The sequence below is a fragment of the Eubalaena glacialis genome, chromosome 3 (genome assembly GCF_028564815.1).
Source record: "Eubalaena glacialis isolate mEubGla1 chromosome 3, mEubGla1.1.hap2.+ XY, whole genome shotgun sequence".
Classification (NCBI taxonomy): domain Eukaryota; kingdom Metazoa; phylum Chordata; class Mammalia; order Artiodactyla; family Balaenidae; genus Eubalaena; species Eubalaena glacialis.
The window spans coordinates 27,815,410-27,836,620 of record NC_083718.1 but is presented as its reverse complement, the minus strand read 5'-3'; the positions used below and the strand labels follow the sequence as shown (position 1 = coordinate 27,836,620).

The following is a 21,211-nucleotide window of genomic DNA, read 5'->3' as shown; positions in this document are numbered from 1 at the left end:
GATGGAAACTTGTATAGAAATCTACCTGGACCTGGATTTTTTGAGTGTGTGGGGGAAAATTTTATAACTATTAACTCAATTTCTTTAATGGTTAAAATCCTATTTTGGAGTTCTAATTCTTATAAAATCCATTTTTGTAGTATTTTTTTCCCAGGAATTCATCCATGTCTTCAGTTAGCAATTTTAGTATCAATTTTAATGTCATAAAGTTGTCCATAATATCCTCTTATATTTGTTTAATCTCTGAAGTAATTGTAGGTATGCCTCTCTTTTATCATTTCTAATATTTTTATTTGTGCCTTCCTTCTATTTCCTTGTTCTTCTTCCTAGAGATATTTCTATTTTATTAGTCTTTTCAAAGAACCATCTTTTGGCTTTATTGAGCTTTTGTATTGTTGTCTATTTTATCTCAATTTGTTTTTTACATTATTTCTTTTTTTGAGTTTGTTTTTCTAAAATTTTTGAATTAGTTATTTAGCCTACTAGGCTTAAGACTTCCTTTTTTTTCAAATGTATGTGTTTAAGGAAATAAAATTTCTTCTAAGTACCTCTGTAGCTGTATCAACAAATATTGGAATATCTCATAATTGTAATTTTTCATTATTGCTCAGAAATAATTCTAGTAACTGCTACAATTTGTTTGACCAACGAGTTGTTTAGAAATGCATTTTTAAATTTACAGACATGAGTCTTTTAAATTATTTTTTTATTATTGAATTCTAACCTAATTGTATTGTGATCACAAAAGTGTTAGAATCAAATCTTTGGCTTAGCATGTAGTCAAATTTTATAAATGTCTCATGTGTAACTAAAGAAAATATATTTTCCTATTGTTGGATGAAGTATGCTATTTATGTCCAGTAGATCAGGTGTGTTAAGTGTACTGTTCAAATCTTGTGTACTTATTTGACTCATTGTTGACTTGATATTGGCTAAAATTTCCCACTATGATGGTAGATACGTCACTTTTCCTTGTAGGTATCTAAATTTTTGCTTTTTATTTTGAGTTTATCTTTTAGGTGCATATAACTTTAGAATTATTAAGACTTTTTGAAGAATTGAGACTTTGTTTGTAGTGACCTTGTTTCTCACTTGTAATGCTTTTCACCTTATGTTCTGTCTTATATTAGTATGTTCATGTATCTTTAACCTTTGATTTTCAAGGCCTTAGAATTATTTTTCATTGACTTCTGGCTCCTGCTATTGCAGTTGAGAAGTCTGCTCTCTGTCTAATGGTTTTTCCTTTTTAGGTAATCATTATTTTCTCTGTAGCTGTTTTAAGAAGTTCAACCTTACCTTTGGAGTTTTGCGATTGTAGGTTTCTTTATATTTATCCTACTTTTGATTTATTATAGTTCCTGAATCTGAAGAGTAAAGCCTTTCATTAATTCTGAAAATTCAGTTACTATCTTTTCAAATACTGGTTTTCTCTCATTCTCTTTCTTCTTTCTTTTTAAATTTCCATAATAGAAACATTCCACCATTTCATTCTGTCTTTCCTGATGCTTCAGATCTTTTCATATTTCCTATCTTTTTATTTCCCATGACTCATTCTAGACTATTTTTTCAAATGTTTCTTTCAGTTTTCTAGTTCTCTCATCATCTGTTAAAAATTTTTAATTACTAAAATCCTACTATCTAGAGGAAAGTACCATTGTATACTATATTCTACCATTTCTGCATTATTGCATCCATAACTGCCTATGTAATCTGTTGGGTGCAGTGCAAAATGAATATGGCGGGCCTCTGGTTCAAAAGCCAAGGGAAAAATACCATTAAAAGTATTAAATATAAAGCTTTTCCTTTCTTCTGTGGTCACTCTCTACCTGTCATGGCACTTTTTATTTGGAATTTAATGTCATACTCCCTTGGACATGAGAATACTCTTGGGTCAATTGCAAACTCATATAGTCACCAGGTTTAGCATGTGTGCAGCCCATTAGCTGCTCAGTTTTCCCTCTCAACAGTCATTGGACTGACATATAATACTTCAGCCAGGGGTGGGGTCTGAAGAAGTCAAACCAGACATCTTCCCTTACAGTGGGCCTACCACCTCAACCCATAGCTGATAGGCAACCCCCAAGGATATTGCAACCTCTGCACTGTGACACCCTTGGTACCTGGATTGGGGGTGGGTAAGAAGCTCATCCCTGCCTAGATGAGACCTCCATCAGCCACACCATAATTTTGCTAGCTGGGGTATGGGGAGGACAATTGCTGGCATGCCTTACTTCAAGATGTCACAGGACTTAAACACCCTATGCTGACCCTCCTCATACCTGAGCCCAGAACTAGTTTTCAGAACAAGGAGTGAGAAGGGGAAGGCCAGGCAGGACCCAAGGTGCCAGGGCATAAATGAGTGGGTGGCCAAGAGCCTGTCCCATAGGGAAGATAGGTAATAGGAGACAGTATTACATGAGCCAAACCTCCAAGTGCATGCTTCATTTTCCTATCATACTTCACATACAAACCACAAGTTCAAAGATACATTTGTTAAGAATTTAAAGACAGAGACTGCAAAGCATTAAACCTCAAGTACAAGGCCCTGCTGAGCACTGCCTCTCTTCCCTGGGCTTTCCTAACCTATTGACTCTGCCCACAAACCAGAATTCTGACTCGAGGGAAGAGAATTCATGGATCAGGTACCGTATTAGCATCTAAACTCTCTTGCTTTATTCTCTCTCTCCCCTAGGGTTAGAATACAGAAGAGGAAGGGAGAAGAATCCAAGGGGTCATGCTCAAATTATCATCTTTTTCAAATTCACTGTAACACTGTTCTGCTTCATCAGTCTATCCCAGTACTCTCTGCCTACTATCTGTCTATCTACTTAAACTGCTTTGGCAACGTCACTGAAAGTTTAATGGGATTTTTTTAGTCCTTTTACTATTTGATTTCTGTACCACATTTAATGCTGGGTATCACTTATTTCTTCTTAAAACTCTTTCATTCCTTCACTAACCCAATACCAGTATCTTCTCTGTCTTTCTTTTTATTATACATTATTGTTAACTATAGTCACCATGCTGTACATCAGATCCCCAGAACTTATTCATCTGCTTCCTTTGCTGTGCAGAAACATTTTAGTTTAACGTATTCTCACTTTTTGATTTTTACTTTTGTAGCTTGTGCTTTTGATGTCATATACAAAAACTCATTGCTAAGCCTGATATCAAAGAGATTCTTCCCTATGTTTTCTTCTAGGAGTTTCACAGTTTTGGGTGTAATATTTAAGTTCTCAGTCCATTTTGAGTTGATTTTTTTAAAAATTTTATTTATTTTTGGCTGCGTTGGGTTTTCATTGCTGTGCGCGGGCTTTCTCTAGTTGCAGCGAGTGGGGGCTACTCTGTTGTGATGCGTGGGCTTCTCATTGCGGTGGCTTCTCTTGTTGTGGAGCACGGGCTCTAGGTGCATGGGCTTCAGTAGTTGTTGCTCGTGGGCTCTAGAGCACAGGCTCAGTAGTTGTGGCACGTGGGCTCAGTAGTTGTGGCGCATGGGCTTAGTTGCTCCGCGACATGTGGGATCTTCCCAGACCAGGGCTCGAACCCTTGTCCCCTGCATTGGCAGGCAGATTCTTAACCACTACGCTACCAGGGAAGTCCTTGAGTTGATCTTTTGAGTGGTATAAGGTAAGGGTCCAGTTTCATTGTTTTGCATATGGATATCCAATTTTTCCAACACTATCTCTTCAAGATTATTCTTTGCCCATATCCTGTTCTTGGCGCCCTTGTCAAATATTAGTTGACCATATTTGTGAGGGTTTAATTCTAGGCCCTTATTCTGCTCCATTGCTCCATGTATCTATTTTAATGCCAGTACCATACCGTTTTGATTACTATAGATTTGTATTATACTTTGAAATCAGGAAATGCGATGCCTCTGGCTTTGTTCTTTCTCAAGATTGCTTTGACTCTTTGGGGTCTTTGGGGTTCCATATGTATTTCAGAATTGTTTCTTCTACTCCTGTGAAAATTCCGTTGGAAATTTGAACGAATTTCATTGACTGTATAGAAGGTTTTGGGTAGTATGAACATTTTAACAATATTAACTCTTCCAATCCATGAACATGGGATATTTTTCCATTTATTTAAGTGTTCTTCAATTTCTTTCATCAATGTCTTATAATTTTTGGTATATATATCTTTCACTTCCATGGTTAAATTTATTCCTACGTATTTTATTATTTGTATTGCTATTGTTGCTTTCTTTATTTCTTTTTCAGATAGTTTATCATTAGTATATGGAAATGCAACTGATTTCTGCATGTTGATTTTGTATGCTGCAACTTTCCTGAATTTATTGATTAGTTCTAACAATTTTGGGGTGGACTCTTTAGGATTTTCTATATACAAGATTATATCATCAACAAACAGAGACAATTTTACTTCTTTCTTTCCAATTCAGATGCCTTATATTTCTTTTTCTTGCCTGATTGCTTTCGCTAGGACTTCAGTTATTATGTTGAATAGAAATGGTGAGAGTGAGTGCCCTTGTCTTGTTCCTGACCTTAAAGGAAGAGCTTTCAACCTTTCATGATTGAGTAGATGTTAGCTGTGGTGTGTCATATCTTGCCTTTATTATGATGAAGTATGTTCCTTCTATATCCAATTTGTTGAGGGTTTTTATCAATCAAGGATAATGTATTTTGTCAAATGCTTTTTCTGCATGTATTGAGATGATCAAATGATTTTTGTTTTTCAGTCTATTAATGTGGTTATCACATTGATTTATTTTCATATATTGCATTCCAGGGACAAATCTCACTTGATCATTGTGTATGATCCTTTTAATATGCTGTTGAATTTGGTTTGCTAGTATGTCACTGAGAATTTTTGGATCTGTATTCATCAGAGATGTTGTCCTGTAGTTTTCTTTTCTTGTAGTGCCCTTATCTGGTTTTGATATTGGGGTAATGCTGCATTGCAAAAAGAGTTTTGAAATATCCATTCCTCTTCAGTTTTTTGGAAGAGTTTGGGAAGAATTGGTATCAATTCTTCTTTCAATGCTTGGTAGAATTCACCAGTGAAGCCATCATATACTGGGCTTTTTCTTTGTTGGGAGATTTTTGCTTACTGATTCAAGCGCCTGACTTATTATTGGTTTGTCTGATACTCTGTTTCTTCATGATTTATTCTTGGTAGGTTGTATATTTTTAGGAATTTATCCATTTCTACTAGATTGTCCAATATTTTGGCCTATAATTGTTCATAGTTGTCTTTTATGATTTTTTAAAAAATTTCTGTAGAATTGGTAGTGATTTTCTCATTTTCATTTCTGATTTCAGTAATTTGAGTCTTCTTTCTTTTTTCGTAGGTAGTCTAGCTAAAGTTTTGCCAATTTTGTTTATCTTTTTAAAAAATTCTTAGTTTTATTCTTTTTTTTTTTGGTCTCATTTATTTCTGTTCTATTTCATTGTTATTTCCTCTCCTTTGCTAACTTTGAATTGAGTTTCTTTTTTTTTTTCTGTTTTCTTCAGGTATAAAGTTATATTGTTTATTTGAGGTCTTTCTTTTTTCTGAGTGTGGGCATTTATCACTATAAATTTCCCTTCTTGACTTGAACTTTTATTGCTCCATCCCATAAGTTTTGTTATGTTGTGTTTTTATTTTCATTGTTTTAAGATATTTTTTGCTTTTCCTTTTTTATTTCATCTTTGACCCATTGGTTGTTCAGAAGTGTGTTGTTTAATTTACACATATTTGTGAATTTTCTAGTATTCCCTCTATTATGGATCTAGTTTCATACCATGGTATGAAAAGATAAAGATAAATCAGAAAAGATACTTGGTATGATTTCAGTCTTTTAAAATTCGCTAAGACTTGTTTTTACCTCACATTTGATCTATCCTGAAGAATGTTCCATGTGTGCTTGAGAAGACTGTGCATGCTGCTGTTGGATGGAATGTTCTTTAGGCCCATTTGGTGTAAAGTATAGTTCAAGTACAACATTCCTTTATTGATTTTCTCTCTAGATGATCTGTCCATTGTTGAAAATGGAATCCTCTACTATTATTATATTGTTGTCTATGTCTCCTTTTAGATCTGTTAGTTTTTGCTTAATATATTAGGTGCTCTGATGTTGGGTGCATATATATTTACAATTGTTATTTCCTCTTGAATAATTGGTTGTTATCATTATATATTAAATTTCTTTGTCTCTTGTTACACTTTTTTACTTAAAGCCTATTTTTCCTGATATAAGTATAGCTATCCCTGCTCTTTTTTTGGTTTTCATTTACCTGGAATATATTCTACCATCCCTTCACTTTGAGCCTATATATGTCCTTGAAGCTGAGGTGAGTCTTTTATAGGCAGCATATAGTTGGGTCTTGTTTTTTTTTATCCACGCAGCCACTGTATGCCTTTTGATTGGAGAATTTTATCCATTTACATTTAAAGTATTTTTTTAAAGATAAGGACTTGTTAATGCTGTTTTATTAATTATGTTCTGGCTCTTTTGTATCCCTTTGTTCCTTTCTTCCTCTCTTGCTGTTCTTTTGTGAATTGATGATTTTCTATAATGGTATTCTTTTACTCCCTTCTATTCATCTTGTATGTATCTACTATAACTGGTGTGTGTGTGGTTGAAACATCTTATAGATATAACAGATTGTGTTTTCTTTTTTTTATTGAAATATAGTTGATACACAATACTGTGTTAGTTTCAGGTGTACAACAAAATGATTTAGTTTTATATACATATATTTCTTTCAGATTATCTTCCATTATAGGTTATTAGTAGATTTTGAATATAGTTCCCTGTGCTATACAGTAAATCCTTGTTGCTTATCTATTTTATGTATAGTAGTTTGTATATGTTAATCCCATACTCCTAATTTATACCCGCTTCCCATTCCCCTTTGGTAACCATAGTTTATTTTGTATGTCTGTGACTTAGTTTCTGTTTTGTATATAGATTCACTTTATTATTTTTTAGATCCCACATATAAGTGGGATATAATATTTGTCTTTCTCTGACTTGCTTCACTAAGTGTAATATTCTCTAGGTCCATCCATTATTGCTGCAAATGGCAATAATTCATTCTTTTTATGGCTGAGTAATATTCCATTGTATATATGTACCACATCTTCTTTATCCATTCCTCTGTTGATGGACATTTAGGTTGCTTCCATGTCTTGGCTATTGTAAATAGTGCTACTATGAACATTGGGGTGCATGTATCAAATTAGAGTTTTTGTCTTTTCTGGATATATACCCAGGAGTGGGATAGCTGGATCATATGGTAGCTCTGTTTTTGGTTTTTCAAGGAACTTCCATATTGTTTTCCATAGTGGCTGCACCAATTTGTATTCCCACCAACAATTTAGGAGGGTTACCTTTCCTCCACACCCTCTCCAGCATTTATTAACTGTAGGCTTTTGATGATAGCCATTCTGACCAGTGTAAGGTGATACTTCATTGTAGTTTTGATTTGCATTTCTCTTAATAATTAGCAGCATTCAGCCTCTTTTATGTGCCTGTTGGCCATCTCTATGTATTCTTTGGAGAAATGCCTATTTAGAAGTCTTTTGCCCAATTTTTGATTGGGTTGTTTGTTTTTATGATATTGAGTTGTATGAACCATTTGTATATTTTGGATATTAACCCTTTGTCAGTTGCATCATTTGCAAATATTTCTCCCTTTCCATAGGTTTTATTTTCATTTTGTTGATGGTTTCCTTTGCTGTGCAATAGCTTTTAAGTTTAATTGGGTCCCATTTGTTTATTTTTGCTTTTATTTCTTTTGCCTTGGGAGACTGATCTAAGAAAACATTGGTACAATTTATGTCAGAGAATGTTTTGCCTATGTTCTCTTCTAGGAGTTTTATGATGTACTATTTTATATTTAGGTCTTTAAACCATTTTCAGGTATTTTTTAATATGGTGTACGGGAGTGTTCTAATTTCATTGATTTACATGTAGCTGTCCAGCTTTCCCAATACCATTTGTTGAAGAAACTGCCTTTTCACTGTTATATATTCTTGCCTCCTTTGTCACAGATTATTTGACCATAAGTTTGTGGGTTTGTTTCTGAGCTCTCTGTTCCGATCCATTGATCTACATATCTGTTTTTGTGCCAATACCACATGTTTTGATTATGTAGCTTTGTAGGATAGTCTGAAGTCTGAGGTTTATGCCTCCAGCTTTGTTCTTTTTCCTCAGGATTACTTTGGCAATTCTGGGTCTTTTGTGGTTCCATATAAGTTTTAGGATTATTTGTCCTAGTTCTGTGAAAAAATGTCATGGGTATTTTGATAGGGATTGCACTAAATCTGTAGATTGCTTTGGGTAGTATGGCCATTTTAACAATATTAACTCTTCCCATCCAAGAGCATGGGCTATCTTTCCATTTCTTTAAATTATCTTCAATTTACTTTATCAGTGTTTTATAGTTTTCAATGTATAGATTTTTCACCTCCTTGGTTAAGTTTGTTCCTATTTTTTTGAATGAGATTTCAACAGGATTGTTTTTTTACTTTCTCTTTCTGATATTTCATTGTTAGTACAAAAATGCAACAGATTTCTATATATTAATCTTTTATCCTGCTACCTTGCTGAATTCATTTATTAGTTCTAATAGTTTTTGTGTGGAGACTTTAGGTTTCTCTACATAGAGTATCATGTCATCTGCAATAGTGACAGTCTGCAATACTTCTTCCCTTCCAATTTGGATATCTTTTATATATGTCTCTTGTCTGATTGCTGTGGGTAGGACATCCAATACTATGTTGAAGAGAAATGGTGAGTATGGGGATCCTTGTCTTGTTGCAGATTTTAGTGGGAAGGGTTTCAGCTTTTCAGTGTTGAGCATTATGTTGGCTGTGGGTTTGTCATAAATGGCTTTTATTATATTGAGATATGTTCCACATATACCCACTTTGGTGAGAGTTTTTATCTTGAATGGATGTTGAATTTTGTCAAATGCTTTCTCTGTGTCTATTGAGATGATCATATGGTTTTTGTCTTTACTTTTCTAAATGAGGTGGCTGTGCTGCTGCCTGGGACCAGGGCTGCCAGATTTGGCGCTAAGCTGCGGTGTGGAGTGGATGGAGCCAGGGCACTCTGACTGGCTCCTTGCCTTATACTCCTGTCCAGGGCCTGTCCACCCGAGATTTAGTGCCTAGCCCCACGTTCTTGTGGTGCAGCCCTGTGTGCACACTGACAGTGTCTGCTACATCTAGACTCACCACCACTGTGTACACATGCTGATAATGGGCTCTGAGGCTCCCCCTAGTCATACCCCAGGTTCTTCAGTTGTCTCTGCTTAGCTAGAGTCCTCTGCCAGGGCCTGTCTGCCCAAGATTCAGTGCTTGTTCACTCTGTATTCTTGTGACATCACCCAGTGTGCCCACTGACAACATCTGCCAGGTTTGATCTTCCACCCGCATGTGTGCGCTGACAGTGATCTCTGCAGTTCTGCCCAGATCATACCCAAGGTGTCCCATCTGTCTCTGCATAGCTAGAATGAATCTTTGCTAGAGTTTGCACCAGGCAGTGGTGTACAGAGAACAGGGCAAGGGTGTTTGCCCCTTCGGACTGGGAAGTGCAGCAAGGCAGCAGCCACCAGTGCAAGTATCTCTCTCCTCCTTGATTGTTAACAAGCCAGCATGTGTGCACTCCTTGCAAGCAGAGTCTAGGCTTCTCCAGTCCTTCTGTCTCAGTGGATTTTCCAGCAGGTAAGTGGGCTCCCTAGGGCAGCCAGTGAGGACCTTCTCTTCCTTACAGATCCCTTCCATGGGTGCCGGTCCTGACCTGATGTGCTTTTTTTTTCTGTCCTACCCAGTTTTGTGGAGATCTTTCTTGCAGTTTTGGTTGTTAGGAGATCTTCTGCCAGTTTTCAGTTAGTCTTCTGTGAGACTTGTTCCACATGTAGATGTATTTTTGATGTATTTGTGAGGGAAGGTGAGCTCCACATCCTCCTACTCTGTTATCTTGATCCCTCTCCAAAATCTATAACAGATTATTTTAAGCTAATAACTACTTATCTTCTATTGCATACAAAACCTCTACCCTTTTACTATCCCTCCATATTTTATGTTTTTGATGTCACAATTTACATCTCTTTATATTCTGTTTCTACTAACAAATTATTGTTGCCATAACTGTTTTTAATACATTTTGCCCTTTAACATTTATGCTAGAGGTAAGTGGTTAACACATCACCTTATTACAATATTAACATATTCTGAATCTGACTATATACTTGCCTTTACCAGTGTGTTGGATATTTTCATATGTTTTCATTTTACTAATTAAAGGGCTTTCATTTCGGCTTTAAGAACTTTTCAGTATTTCTTGTGAGACAGATCTTGTGATGATGAACTTCCTCAGCTTTTGTTTGTTTGGGAAAAGCTTTATCTTGCATTCATTTTGAAGGACAAATTACCCGGGTAAAGTGTTCTTGGCTGACAAGTTTTTTTTTCTTGCAGCACTTTGAATATATCTCCCTTGGCCTACTCTCCCCTGGCCTGCAAAGTTTTTCCTAGAAATCCACTGTTAGCCTTATGGGGTTTCCCTTTTTGAGAGAATTTTTTTCTCTTGCTGCTTTTAAAATTGTCTTTTTTGTCTTTAATTTTATACAGTTCCATCTTAATGGTCTTGGAAAAGATCATTTGAGATTGAAATCTTGGGATGACCTGTTAGCTTCATGAACTTTGATGTCAAATCTCTCCCCAGGTTTGGGAAACTCTCAGGTATTACACATTTTTAATAAGCCTCTGCCTCTTTCTCCCCCATCTTTTCCTTATGGGACTCCAATGATGCACAAATTGTTTCTCTTAATGGTGTCCTATAGATCTCATAGGCTTTTGTCATTCCTTTTCAATCTTTTTGCTCTTCTGACTAGATAATTTCAAAAGATCTGTCTTTGAGTTCACTGATTATTTTTTCTGCTTGTTCCAGTCTGCTGTTGAAGCTCTCTTATAAATTCTTCACTGCAGTCATTGTATTCCTCAGCACCACAATTTGTTTCTTCCTTATGTTTTCTATCTCTTTGTTGAACTTCTCGTTTTGTTCTAGTATTGTTTTTCTAATTTCATTAAATTGCTTGTCTTTGTTCTCTCATAGCTCTCTGAGCATCTTTAGAACCCTATTTTGAATTCTTTGTCAAGCTATTCGTGTATATATACCCATTTCCTTGGGGGTCATTGCTGTAGTTTACTGTGTTCCTTAAGTGGTGTCATGTTTCCCCGATTCTTCATGGTCCCTGTAGCCTGTGTAGGTGTCTGCACATTTGAAGAAGCAGTCACCACTTCCAGATGTCACAGACTGACTTCATTAAGAAAAGACCTTCACCTGTGGTTGTGCATGCTGGAGCGTGCTGTGACTGCAGGTCTAGTGGTGTGGGGTGCCATGTGCAGGGGCAAGTGGTGTCTCTGGATCCAGTGGGGCATGTTTCATCAGCTCAGGCCACTGGGGTCCAAAACATCAAGAATTGCATTGTGTTTACCAAATGCTGCAGGGTGACCAGGGTGACTGCAAGGGCTATGATAGTCCTGAGCAGTGCCTCCAGGTCCAGTAGCTAGGGACCTAAGCAGGCAGCACTGGTGGCCCAAGCCAGTACTGTGCACATGCTCAGCTGCAGGGGGTTTTAGGTGCCTGTGTACTGACAGGGGATGTTTTTGATAAACTTCATACTTTCTGAACTTTGGGCACATTTGCCTGTCAGGATTTATAGTACTTACTTTCAGTGGCTTTCTCATATAACAGATTGAACATATAAAATATTATTTTCGTTATACGGTCTCAGAAACTCAGTGCATGCACATTTACTGATTCCCCAAACATCTTCATTTTATTTTGTACCTAATAATGTACTAAGCATTATGCACAAATGAAAACACAGTCCTGAGTCATTGACTTTTAGAGATTATATGATTTTAAAAATACAGATATCTTTAAAGTGACAATAATTACTTTCTAAAAAACATATAACTAAACATACAAGTGAATGTTGCTCCTTTCAGAAAATTTACACTGAAAGGCTGATAATGAAGCATTTACAGTGCTAATTGATAAATTTGGTTTTGACATAAATTAAAACATATAAACCCTACAGAATTCTTTTTTGGGGGGACCATGCTGTGTGGCATGCAGGATTTTAGTTCCCTGACCAGGGATTGAACCTGCACCCTCTGCATTGGAAGCACAGAGTCTTAACCACTGGACCACCAGGGAAGTCCCTAAACTCTATAGACTTTTTAATGTGCATTGATCATGTCAAATTTTTAAAGAACATTAATCATGCAACTTTGGCTATGTGAGCTTACAGTATTATTAAGAAAGTATATAGATTCATGCCCCTCAGCCTTTTGTTGACAACACATGAGGATCAATAATTATATTTAATTATTGACATGAGCTTCTTCTTAACACTTAGCATTTAATCACTTATGTATCTGTGATGGAATATAAAGAGAATATTCAAAGATTTATAAACATGTACGTTGAAAGTAGACTATTCAAACTAATATTTAGCATGCTGTTTACTAAAATATGATTTTTCTTTTTCCCAACAGAAATTTCACTAACAATTTAACCCAGGTAAAACTTTTTAAAGTTTTTGTATATCCTTCATAGATTACTACTATATTATTTCCATCTTACCTTCCATATTTACTAGAAGAGGAATTTTCTAAACTAATTTTCAATAAAATTCGCTTAGAGCAGTGGTTACTCAAGTTATAGACTAAGATCCCCTAGGTCTTCACAGACCTTTTTAGAAGGTCCACGAGGTCTGTGCTTTTCCAGTTACATATCTGTGTGAGGATAGATTTCCCCCCATATACTTCCACCAAAATAACACATACCAACAGCTTGAATGTAAGAGCACCGATGATAAGCCAGCTCTCTTCTATTAAGGCAGATATTAAAGAGATTTTACAATGTAAAATGTAAAACAACCAATCTTCTTACTATTTTTTATCTTGGAAAATAATTTTTTTCATAAAAATGTTAGTTAATGTTAATATATAATAGGTTTATCATAAATTTTAAAATAAATTAATAAATATCTTTAAGTATTCTCAATTTTAATTTGTTATATGGTAATAAATATTGATAGAGCTAACCCACATAAAACAAAAGCTCTGTGGGATTCTCAATAATTTTTAAGCCTATGAAGGGGTTTTGAGATCCAAAAGTTTTGACATCTGGATTGGAGGCTGATTAGAAGTATGACAGTGAGATATATTCAAAAATTTGAAAACTGAAATAAGGTGGTAATATTTGGAAACTTAAGCTCTATAAATATTTTCATTTTCTCAACATAGTGATTTAATGGAAAGAAGGCAGAAAAATAATAAGAAGAAATAAACTTCCTGTATTGGATCAAGATGGTTGAATGAGCTCATGTGTTCATATGTATCCCTATCCCAGCTGACATTATAGGATTATTTATTAAGTCTATAACTACAACAATGCAAAAAAAGGAAGAAAGTATTATCCGTGGATAAGGAATTTTAAGACAGAAAATAGAGAGAAACTTCTAAAAGTAGAATACCTATTACAGACCCAAATAATGCAGAATAGCCTTCATCTCACTCAAAACATATAGAAATTCCTTTACAAAATACCTGTGTATAATACTAGTGTAGACTTTTACATTAATATTGGTACGCTTGTGTATAGAATTTAAAAGCAAGTAAAGGAATTTCCTAGTTGTCAGAAGTAACTAAAGAACTAAAACCCAGAGTTAGAGAAGAATGAATTCTGAAGTAAGGTAATTAGAAAAAATATAAGCCCTAGTAGACAAAGGGTGATGTTTCAACATGTGTATGGGAATAGAAAATGAAGCCTCCAACCTATGGGAGAGGGAGAAGCTGAAACCAACCTCCCTACATGAAGCTAGGATTTATGAAAGGTCTGTAAAATGAGAACTAGTAAAGGTTCACTCACTGTCTTAGAGTAATTGCAAATAAATGATACATCATTTTGAGGGCTGTAAATGGACAAGGAGTTACCTTCACAGGGTTTCAGGTGGATGCCCAAGTTAAACACCTCTCAAGAGGTTGGGGAACCTAGAGCCGAGTGGTAAACACAAAAATGCAAGCAGTGAAACACATAGGTCCCAGGCAGAGGTGATTATAAAATCCATTTCATAACCAAGGGTATAGGACTCTCATAGAAAACAAACCCTCTGAAAATAATCTCAAAATAAAAGGTATAAACCACAAAAAAGACAAAACTGCCTGGAATAGACATACACATAAAAATGGAGAAAGTTCATACTTTTCAAAACTAAAGATGAGAACCATCTGAAAGATTATTAAATCCATATTTTGAATGGTCACAAAGATAAAAGAAGGGATAAAAACAAAGAAAACAAGAATAAGGATTATGCATAATTGTACAACATTAAAAAGTATCCTATATAAATGTCTTAAGATGAAAAAATAGGCATCTAAAAACAAAAATTCAGGTTAAATAGAAGACTAGATACATTTGAGAAAATTGCAGAATTAGTGATTTGGAATGGGAATCATGCAGAATGTAGAACATAAAAATGAAAAGATGGAAAAGCATCTATGAACTATGAACCTGCAGCCTGCGAAAAGGAGACCCCAAACACAGTAAGTTAAACAAAATGAGAAGACAGAGAAATATGCAGCAGATGAAGGAGCAAGGTAAAAACCCACCAGACCAAACGAATGAAGAGGAAATAGGCAGTCTACCTGAAAAAGAATTCAGAGTAATGATAGTAAAGATGATCCCAAATCTCAGAAATAGAATGGAGAAAATACAAGAAACATTTAACAAGGACCTAGAAGAACTACAGAGCAAACAATGATGAACAACACAATAATGAAATTAAAAATACTATACAAGGAATCAATACCAGAATAACTGAGGGAGAAGAATGGATAAGTGAGCTGGAAGACAAAATGGTGGAAATGAATACTGAGGAGCAGAATAAAGAAAAAACAATGAAAAGAAGAGAATCTCAGAGACCTCTGGGACAACACTAAACGCACCAACATTCAAATTATAGGGGTCCCAGAAGAAGAAGAGAAAAAGAAAGGGACTGAGAAAATATTTGATGAGATTATAGTTGAAAACTTCCCTAACATGGGAAAGGAAATAGTCAGTCAAGTCCTGGAAGCGCAGAGATCCCATACAGGATAAATCCAAGGAGAAACAAACCAAGACACACATTAATCAAACAATCAAAAATTAAATACAAAGAAAAATATTAAAAAGCAGCAATGGAAAAGCAACAAATAACATAAAAGGGAAACCCCATAAGGTTAACAGCTGATCTTTCAGCAGAAACTCTGCAAGCCAGAAGGAAGTGTCAGGACATATTTAAAGTGATGAAAGGGAAAAACCTGAAACCAAGATTACTCTAGCCAGCAAGGATCTCATTCAGATTCAATGGAGAAATCAAAAGCTTTACAGACAATCATAAGTTAAGACAATTCACCACCAAACCAGCTTTACAACAAATGCTAAAGAAACTTCTCTAGGCAGGAAACACAAGAAGAAACAAACCTACAAAACCAAACCCAGAACAATTAAAAAAATAGTAATAGGAACATACATATCGATAACTACCTTAAATGTAAATGGATTAAATGCTCCCATCAAAAGACATAGACTGGCTGAATGGATACAAAAACAAGACCCATATATATGCTGTCTACAAGAGACCCACTTCAGACCTAGGGACACATACAGACTGAAAGTGAGGGAATGGAAAAAGATATTGCATGCAAATGGAAATCAAAATAAAGCTGGAGTAGCAAAACTCATATCAGACAAAATACACTTTAAAATAAAGACTATTACAAGAGACAATGAAGGAAACTACATAATGATCAAAGGATCAATCCAAGAGGAAGATATAACAATTGTAAATATTTATGCACCCAACATAGGAGCACCTCAATACATAAGGCAAATGCTAACAGCCATAAAAGTGGAAATTGACAGTAACACAATAATAGTAGGGGACTTTAACATGCCGCTTACACCAATGGACAGATTATCCAAACAGAAAATAAATAAGGAAACACAAGCTTTAAATGACACATTAGACCAGATGGGCTTAATTGATATTTATAGGACATTCCATCCAAAAACAACAGAATACAGTTCTCAAGTGCACATGGAACATTCTCCAGGATCATATCTTGAGTCACAAATCAAGCCTTGGTAAATTAAAGAAAATTGAAATCGTATCAAGTATCTTTTCTGACCACAGCGCTATGAGACTAGATATCAATTACAGGAAAAAAAAAAACTGTAAAAAATGCAAACACACAGAGGCTAAACAATATGCTACTAAATAACCAAAAGATCACTGAGGAAATCAAAAAATACCTAGAAACAAATGACACTGAAAACACGATGACCCACAATCTATGGGATGCAGCAAAAGCAGTTCTAAGAGGGAAGTTTATAGCAATGCAATCCTATCTCAAGAAACAAGAGAAATCTCAAACAACCTAATCTTACACATAAAGCAATTAGAGAAAGAACAACAACAAAAAAAAAAAAAAAACACAAAGCAGAAGGAAAGAAATCATAAAGATTAGATCAGAAATAAATGAAAAAGAGATGAAGGAAACAATAGCAAAGATCAATAAAACTAAAAGTTGGTTCTTTGAGAAGATAACCAAAATTGATAAGCCATTAGCCAGACTCATCAAGAAAAATAGGGAGATGACTCAAATCAACAGAATTAGAAATGAAAAAGAACTAACAACTGACACTGCAGAAATACAAAGGATCATGAGAGACTACTACAAGCAACTCTATGCTAATAAAATGGACAACCTGGAAGAAATGGACAAATTCTTAGAAAACTACAACCTTCCAAGACTGAACCAGGAAGAAATAGAAAATATGAACAGACCAATCACTAACACTGAAATTGAAACTGCGATTAAAAATCTTCCAACAAAGAAAAGCCCAGGACCAGATGGCTTCACAGGTGAATTCTAGCAAAGATTTAGAGAAGAGCTAACACCTATCCTTCTCAAACTCTTCCAAAATGTAGTGGAGGGAGGAACTCTCCCAATATCAAAAAAACAAACAACCCAATCCAAAAATGGGCAGAAGACCTAAATAGATATTTCTCCAAAGAAGATATACAGATTGCCAACAAACACATGAAAGGATGCTCAACATCACTAATCATTAGAGAAATGCAAATCAAAACCACAATGAGGTATCATGTCACATGGGTCAGAATGGCCATCATCAAAAAATCTACAAACAATTAATGCTGGAGATGGTGTGGAGAAAAGGGAACCCTCTTGCACTGTTGGTGGGAATGTAAATTGATACAGCCACCATGGAGAGCTGTATGAAGGTTCCTTAAAAAAGTAAAAATAGAGCTACCATATTACCCAGCAATCCCACTACTGGGCATATACCCTGAGAAAACCATAATTCAAAAAGAGACGTGTACCATAATGTTCACTGCCGCACTATTTACAATAGCCAGGACATGGAAGCAACCTAAGTGTCCATCGACAGATGAATGGATAAAGAAGATGTGGCACATATATACAATGGAATATTACTCAGCCATAAAAAGAAATGAAATTGAGTTATTTGTAGTGAGGTGGATGGACCTAGAGCCTGTCCAGAGTGAAGTAAGTCAGAAAGAGAAAAACAAATACCATATGCTAACACATATATATGGAATCTAAAAAAAAAAAAACGGTTCTGATGAACCTAGGGGCAGGACAGGAATAAAGATGCAGACGTAGAGAATGGACTTGAGGACAAGGGGAGGTAGGGTTGGGGAAGCTGGGATGAAGTGAGTAGCATTGACATATATACACTACCCAATGTAAAATAGATAGCTAATGGGAAGCAGCTGCATAGCACAGGGAAATCAGCTCCATGCTTTGTGACCACCTAGAGGGGTGGGATAGGGAGGGTGAGAGGGAGGCTCAAGAGGGAGGGGAGGGCTTCCCTGGTGGCGCAGTGGTTGAGAATCTGCCTGCCAATGCAGGGGACACGGGTTCGAGCCCTGGTCTGGGAAGATCCCACATGCCGTGGAGCAACTGGGCCCGTGAGCCACAATTACTGAGCCTGCGCGTCTGGAGCCTGTGCTCCGCAACAAGAGAGGCCGCGATAGAGGCCCGCGCACCGCGATGAAGCGTGGCCCCCGCTTGCCGCAACTAGAGAAAGCCCTCGCACAGAAACGAAGTCCCAACACAGCCATAAATAAATAAATAAATAAATAAAATTTTTAAAAAAAAAAGAGGAAGGGGATATGGGGATATATGTACACATATAGCTGTTGCAGTTATACAGCGCAAACTAACACAACATTGTAAAGAAATTATAGTCCAATAAAGATGTAAAAAAAAATTAAATATTCAACAACCATTTCTAATAAAAACACTAAGTAAAACAAGTTTAGAAGGAAACTACTTAATTCTAATAAAAAAATTTACTTCCCAAATAACTAACAATAATTGTTATAAATTATGAGATATTTCTAATTCAATTAAAATCAGGAACTGGACAGATATGCTCATAATCACCATTATTATTTAATATTGTCTTGAACATAATAGTGTAAGTAATAAAATAAGAAAAAGAAGTGTACAATATTATAAATTCATAATAGCAGTACAGACTATAAAATACTTAAGAATAAATATAAGAAGACACAGAACCTGTATCAAGAACCACACTCAAATTTTGTCGAATGGCTTAAAAAAGATCTGTTTTTTAAAGTTTCTAACTGGACACCAGAGTCCAATTTTTGATTGAAAAAATATGTTAAAATTTATATGGAATGATATAGTAAAATAAGCTGTCTTCTTGGAAGAAAACAAAAGTAGAATCCTTGCTTACACCACATACAAAAGAGAAAAATTCCCTTGGCATATAAGACAAATGTAAAGCAGAAAACCCTGGACGGATTGCAGGAGAATCTTGAAGCTGTACTATATGGAATCAAGGGAAATCTTATTCAAGATTGGAAACCAGAATCTATGAATAAAAAGTAGTCATAATTGAAAATGTGAAAATTAAAAACTTTATCACAGTAGTGCCATAAACAAAGTCAACTTAGACAACAAGTAGTTATGAAAAAATTTTACAACATAGATGACACTACACAGCTAATATCCCTAGTGTTAAAAAGAGATGGAGGGATGTAAATTTTGAGAAATGATTCTATGTTATCTTACACATACTCAACAACTTATACTCAAGAGTATAAGTATATACTCTAAGTATATACTTAGCAATTCTACTCCAGTAGAATAAGTATAAGTGTATACTGAAGAGAAACTCTTGCACTCATGCCTCAAGAGACATTTTCAAAAATGCTGGGGGGGTGGGATGAATTGGGAGTTTGGGATTGACATATATACACTACTATGTATAAAATAGATAACTAATGAGAATCCACTGTATAGCACAGGGAACTCTACTTGGTGCTCTGTGGTGACCTAAATGGGAAGGAAGTCCAAAAAAGAGGGGATATATATATATATATGTATGGCTGATTCACTTTGCTGTACAGCAGAAACTGACACAGCAGTGTAAAGCAACTATACTCCAATAAAACAAAAACAAAACCAGAAACAAAAATGCTCATAGTAGAATTGCTCATAAAATTCATCCATCCCAAACAGAAAGAATCCAAATGCCCATTAACAGAAAAATGGAAAAATTGTGGTATTTTCACATAATGGAATTTTAAATAGTAACGAAAACGAATGAGCTCAGTTATGAGCAATAACATGAATAAATCCTAGTTACATAATCTTGAAAGAAAAAAAAAAGCAGGCCCTAGGGGGTTATGTGTGGGCTGATCAAGTTCAAAAAACTATCATTATATTAATGAAAAATAAACACAGAATTCAGGAAAGTGAGTACCTTTGGGCAGAAACAGGGAACCCAAAAAGGGAGGAATATATAAGTAAATGAAAGATTTGTAAGGTTCTAGGTCTCGAGTTGGATGGTGGGTTCCTGGTTTTCATTTTACTAATTTAAAATTTAAATAATTGCATAAAAGAGGGTCATGCCAATAACGATAGTGTGTCATGGACTGAGGATTGTGATTATTCTAATTCTGTGTCTGTATACCTAAAGTCCAAACAAAACAAAGAGCTCTTACAAATGATAAGAATATGGTAAGTGCCAATAGAAGAATGTAAAGAAGCTATGTACACAAAAGCAAATCTAAGAAACATGAAAAGATGCTGAGCTTCACTTCATCTCAAGAAAATTCAAATTAAATTAACAATGAAATGTCACACTCATCACACTAGTAAAACTTGAACAAGGGAAAATAGCTATTGCTAGAGGGGATCTGGGCAAAAGGGTACACTCAAACTTTGCTGGTGGAAAGTGTGAAGAGTTAGAGCCTTATTCACATTTTTGGAGAGCAATATGGAAACATCTATTAAAATTAAAAATATATATACCATTTGGATCAATAATCCCACTCCTGGGAATCTACTCCACAGAAATAAAACCTCTAGTATATACGGCTCTATGGAAAAGGATCTATATTTTGCAGCATTGTAATAGTGGTAAAGCAAAACAAAACAAAACAAAACTGGAGCCACAGTAAATCTCCATTATTAGAAACATTGATCTGTAAATTACAGTATAAGCACATCATAGAATATTGTTCAGGCATTATAAGAGTTGACACTGGGGAATTTCAATGATGTATACTTGTGTGAAAAAAAGGGAGAATGTGGAAAGTGTGTATAATGTGATCCAATTTTCTTTTTAAAAAAAGAACGTCTTAAGATGCCTCTTTTAAAAAATACATGTACGCATGTATTTGTGTATATCTCTGCAAATGCATAGCATGGAGAAAAATAGCAAAAAGTAAATACTAGCTGTTAACTCAAATTACATAGGTTGAGAGAAGATTACTATAGGTAAAGGGAATATAAAAGGGAGGGAGGGAGGGAGGAAGGAAGGGAGGGAGGGAGGGAGGGAGGGAGGGAGGAAGGGCAGCCATATATAGGGACAATATACAATCTAAGGCAAACAGATTTAATAGGATAAAGAGGGATGCCACATAATTATAAAAGTAATAAAGTTTTCATATGTACATGTATATGTCTATGTAACCACCACACAGATCAAGATATAGAACATATAGAACATTCTTTATGTTAAAAACTTCTACAAATTAATAAATAAAAGACTAACAGCCCAATAGAAAATGAGCGAAGGAAATGAACAAATAGTTCACCAGATGGGAAATAGAAATAGGAC

At 35.3% G+C, this 21,211-nt stretch overlaps 1 protein-coding gene across 1 annotated transcript in view; it reads left to right on the top strand.

The window, feature by feature from the left end:
- The window catches only part of CATSPERE (catsper channel auxiliary subunit epsilon), a 268,765-nt gene that overhangs the window by 49,165 nt on the left and 198,389 nt on the right, over nt 1–21,211 (top strand). The window contains exon 6 of the mRNA XM_061185394.1: nt 12,517–12,541. Within this exon, the coding sequence (XP_061041377.1) occupies nt 12,517–12,541 (25 nt within the window). The remainder of the gene's footprint in view (nt 1–12,516; nt 12,542–21,211) is intronic.